At 41.8% G+C, this 5,000-nt stretch overlaps 1 protein-coding gene across 1 annotated transcript in view; it reads left to right on the top strand.

Moving 5' to 3' along the window:
- LOC139664597 (hepatic leukemia factor-like) overlaps positions 1-4,741 on the top strand; it is a gene marked incomplete at its 3' end in the record, with an annotated part of 8,890 nt that extends 4,149 nt beyond the window's left edge. Inside the window, exons 2-3 of the mRNA XM_071543489.1 lie at positions 3,401-3,669; positions 4,546-4,741. Of these exons, the coding sequence (XP_071399590.1) occupies positions 3,401-3,669; positions 4,546-4,741 (465 nt within the window). The remainder of the gene's footprint in view (positions 1-3,400; positions 3,670-4,545) is intronic.
- Between the last annotated feature and the right edge of the window lie 259 nt (positions 4,742-5,000).

Here is a 5,000-nt window from a genome sequence, read left to right as displayed (position 1 = left end):
GCTGGCATAAAAGTCAAAGTCTGCAACAGTAATGAGGCATCGTCAACAAATGATGAAAGTAATTTTCTATTGCCAATTGCTATAACACAACAGTGATTCAGCCTATATCCAGCTGATGAAATCTTTTCCACTGTCTGTTCTAAACAGCCGGTGTCTGGTAGCTCTTTCCCGCATTGCTGAAGTGCTGCGTTTTACGTTTCCGGTTTGTTTGGAATAAACAGAAGAAGAAGAACTGGGCAGTTAGTAGGGCTGTGCAAAAAAATCGATACAGCTGAGTATTGCAATATTTTTTTCCATGATACTGTATCGATTTTCCTGCCCCTCATATTGATACATTAAAAAAAATTATTCATGTTTTAAACGGATTTAAAATGTCCTTAAATTTCCCTCAAATCCCTTTGAATTAAATAGTTTTGACTCAATTTGTCCACTGAGTTATCAATATAATGTGATGTACATATTAGACTACCCAGGTGGTACACAGCAATTTGTATTTTCAGCTCTATTTTAAAATTTTCAGTAAATTATGTAGAGTACTGCAATGTATCGCAATATGTATCGTATCACAGTGTATCGTGATACGTATCGTATCGTGAGGTCCTTGCCAATACCCAGCTTTAGCAGTTAGCATGAGCAGCGATAGCCACCATGGCTGAACAGACAAAGATGGCAGCAAAATAAAAATAAAAAATACTCTATACCAATTTAAGCCCACTTGCAATAAAGAATTCCAACAAACAACATGCAAAACCTAAATCAAATGATCTATTGTTGTGAAGTGACGCGATTTACCAGCGAGCTTGAAACAAATCTTCTACTAGCTAGCGAAACGCTTCCAAAACCAATTTCAATTGTAGAGAAAATGTGAAATGGAAAAAGCAACCTTCCAATGCAACTGCACTGAAAAATAGTAGCAGGAGAAGCAACTTAGGACCATCAGCTGGTCTGTAAAGGTATTTCAGACATGACAGTTCAACAAGGACCTAATGAAAATCCTACAGCCTCTTAGCCACATCAACACATGTAGATGCAGCATAAAAACCTGGGATCAGTAAACCTTGTGCTATGTGTAGCATTTTGACATCAATAAACCATCATCGCATTAGTTTTGAGACATGAGTATAATTACTGTATGCAGATGATATGAGATTCTCCATTGTTTCTCCACCTGGTGGATCTGGAGGGAAATCTGCTGGATCGCTTTACGGCACAAAACAGGAAGAGGTTCTGTTCTTACAGAGCAAACGGAGCTAAAGCTGAAAGAGTTTCTGGCAGCAGATGGTGGAAGGAGGGAAAGGAGCGATGGAAAAATGACCTCCAACATGTTGATCCTCTTCAGTAAAGTAAACAAGAAAACCTTTGAGTGAAGTAGCAACATCCTGTTTGTGACAGGAAGGAAATGCGGTCTTAAGTTTGAGATACACTCGCTCTGACAATATGACTGGCGCAAGATAGAAGCTATCAATCAAGGTCTCCTTTGTTTACGGTAATTATACCAAGATATCACCATTAACTTGACAATGATATATTGATGTTTAGACCTAAAATGCCTGCAATAATATTTCAGCAATGGATTTCTTGAACAAATCGTCTCTGTCTGTCTCTTTTTCTGTCTTTCTCTTTGTCACTCTGCTTGGTTTTCGTCCAACATGTCCAGATGTCAAACACGTGTTTCAAACGCTCATTACTATCCAACAGTCTGTCCTCTTTCACGTGCTTTGTCTCTCACTCTCTCTCTTTTTCTCCCAGTCTTTCTCTTCAATTCTCTCGCACTCCTTCAAGTCTTTCCTCTGTCTCCTCGTCTCCTTTCTCGTTCCCTCCTCTGATTTACATTTCTCTCTCTTCTTCTTCTCCTTCATCATGTCTGCTACAGCCTCATCTCCTCCTTCATGCAAGTCTCTCTTTCATCATCTCTGTCTTTGTTTCCTTTATTGTTTCTCTGTTTGTTTCTCTATCTCATTTATCTCCCCTCTCTCTCTTCCTCTCTCTCTCTCTCTCTCTGTATCTGGTCTATTGGAGTTGGGTAATGAATACACAGTAGATCTAGTGGAAGCTGACTTGCGGATGATGAAGATGAAGATGATTAGAGACACGAATATGATAGACCTGATTTCTCTCTCTCTCTCTCTCTCTCTCTCCCTCTCTCTCTCCTTCTCTGCTCTGTTTTCCCCTGTAATCTCTCGTGTTCTTAAATCTCTTTAAATTTAAATTTCCTGTCTTTCCGATGCTCTCCCTCCGTCTCTCTCTCTGTCTCTCTTGCTTGTTCTCTCTCTCTTTCCCTCTCGCTCTCTCAGCTCAGCTCAGTTAAATATGCTCTTTTATTATTATTTTATTGGTTTTTTATTATTCAGCATGCCATTTATTCAATATTCACTTTTGCCAGAGTCATTTTTAAGAACAATATTACCAAAGGATCAAAGCACAAACTAATCACTCTCCCCTCCTCCCATCCAGTAGTTAAATTCAATTTAGTATCTTTTTTATTTGCAGGATTTTTTTTTCTTTTTTGCGATTCTTTATTGATGCCTGAGGGGGAAATCCATCATCGTCTTTCCAGCTCAAACATCTGACTTTCTCTATATTTCCACTGTATCACAAATGGAATAATAATTATAATAATAATGGTATCAACTTTTAGATTATGTACAGATTTTGATTGAACACTGAAGTGTTTCATTCCAAAGTGAATTATCTGTCATTGGAAAAAAGAACTCTACTCTTACTAAGTGACTGATACTAAAGCACATAATGGGCTGCTATTAAAGTTTAGACTCAAGTCATCATAGGACCTTTGCGTACCAATTGGTTGTGTTTACTTAAAAGATAAAATTTTGACAGAAGGATTCCTGGTGGCAGCATTTTACCAGAATGGATAGATCGTTTAGTATTAAAGATGCTACATGTATAATTTTAACATCAGTAAACCATGACCACATTCATTTTGAGACATTAGTATAATTACTGTAAACAAACGAGCCTGTCAGCCTCCAGCCGCCTCTACACTTTATTTTACATTGTGAGCCACTGAGCTGTTTGTGGAGGGAAATCTGCTGGATTGCTTTTACATCATGAAACGGGAAACATCTTTACAGTGCAAATAACACACAACCTTGCAGTTCCACTTTTCTAGCTGCATAGTTTCAGCTTCACGTCAGCTCACCTTATCAGAACGGCTGTTATCAAGCCTGTTATCAGCTCCTATTCCTCTTCTTGCTCTTCAAAACAAACAGGGAGGGGGAGGCAGTAACATCCTCTTTGCAACAGGAAGCAAGGGGGTTTATGGGAAATGTAGTCTTAATTTTTAGAAACACAATATGCTACACATTGCACCTTTAAATATCAAATTATAATAATGTATTTCAGCAGCTTGATGTAACTCGTCCCTCCTCTTCCTCCTCAGACAAAGACAAGCCGCAGGACTCGGATGAAGACTCCCAGGGCGTCGGCACCGGAGGCTCCGGCGGGGGGGGCGGGGCCCCGGGCTCCGGCTCCCTGCGGCCCAACTCCCAGTCGGCCTTCCTGGGCCCGCTGCTGTGGGAGCGCACCCTGCCGTGTGACGGAGGCCTGTTCCAGCTGCAGTACATGGACCTGGAGGAGTTCCTGACCGAGAACGGGATGGGGATGCACAACAACGGGCCGAGCTCCACCAGCGCCCAGATCCCCTCCCAGGTGAGCTGAGCTTCAGTTCAGAAACACTCAGAATCCCTGCTGTGGAAACTGAGTCAGACCTGCAGCCTGTCTCCTCCTGGATGACATTTTCATATTAATACTCAGATAAAACCAGATCAAAGTCATCTGGCATCTGGTGAAACATACTAACTTTAACACTTGAATTCATACTGTTCACACACATACTCAAGTGTCTACTGTATCATTAGCAGTTTTCTGATGGAATGAAGTACTATTTTCCTCTGAAAAGGTGCTTAGAGCACCAAGAAAGCCTGTTCCTTAAAAAGGAGGCTCAATTATGGACCGAAAACTCTTGCCCTATGATTATGAGACAAAAAATATATATTTCTTGCCATTAAAGCAGCACTTTGCACACTGGACTTCAATACCCAGAGATCCTGTGCGGTGAGGTCAGTAAACGTCTCACAGCTCGCTCATGTTTACCAAGCGGCCGGTCTGTGATGCTTTATACCAAAGATACCAAAGAGATGAGAGAGGGAAAGATCTAACGCTGGTGAGTCCAGCTTTCTCTGCTGCTGGTTAGGAGCTGGTTTGGATTCTTCACCTCCTTCCTGTGGGTGGAGGAGTGACCAAACCAACACCAGAGATTAATTTGGGGAAATATGGTGAATCTACAGAGTCTCAATCAGTGGGGATGGGACGCTCTTCCCTGTTGCAGCCCCACTTTATGATTCAGGCTGATAAAACAGGCAGACCTTTGATGGTAGTATGGAAGTATGGAAGAAGAGGTTGTATTTTTTTATTTGGTTTAGTTTTTGTGTCCATTGTACAGTATGTCTCAATGTTTTTTGCTATTGTTTTATTTAAGTGAAACAAATGGCTGACAGACTCCTCTTCTCTGCCCCCCCCCCCCAGAGCTCCCAGTCCGCGGTGCCCAATCAGAGCTCCCAGTGCCCTCCGTCCTCTCCTCCACCCTGCTCCTCCTCTTCCTCCTCCATCTCCTCCTCATCCTCCTCTTCCTCGCTGCTGGGCCTGGAGACCGTGCAGCCGCCACAGCCGCCACCACCGCCGCCACAGCAAGGCATGATGGGAGGACCAGAGTGTGTACATGGTGAGTGGCTGGGGAGGGGTTGGGTACGCTTAATGTGTATACATGTGTGAAGGTGAAGTTAATAAGAGTGTGTATGTGTGTGTGTGTGTGTGTGTGTGTGTGTCCATGTGAGTCCATACATAGTTTCATCCATATACAGTACAGTTTTGGTTATCAAAAGCCTTTTGAAATGAAGGCATGTAGCAACTGGTAATGTGATAATTTGTCAAAATAATAAAATGTAATTAAAATGTAAATAAAATGTATTATCTCCTGTTCA

Source organism: Centroberyx affinis, unplaced genomic scaffold (assembly GCF_046629955.1).
Source record: "Centroberyx affinis isolate AG114_WGS23_722 - 3 ecotype Tasmania unplaced genomic scaffold, CSIRO-AGI_Caff_v1 ptg000238l_1, whole genome shotgun sequence".
NCBI lineage: Eukaryota > Metazoa > Chordata > Actinopteri > Beryciformes > Berycidae > Centroberyx > Centroberyx affinis.
The sequence above is the reverse complement of the archived record's forward strand: the minus strand, read 5'-3'. Positions and strand labels throughout refer to the sequence as shown.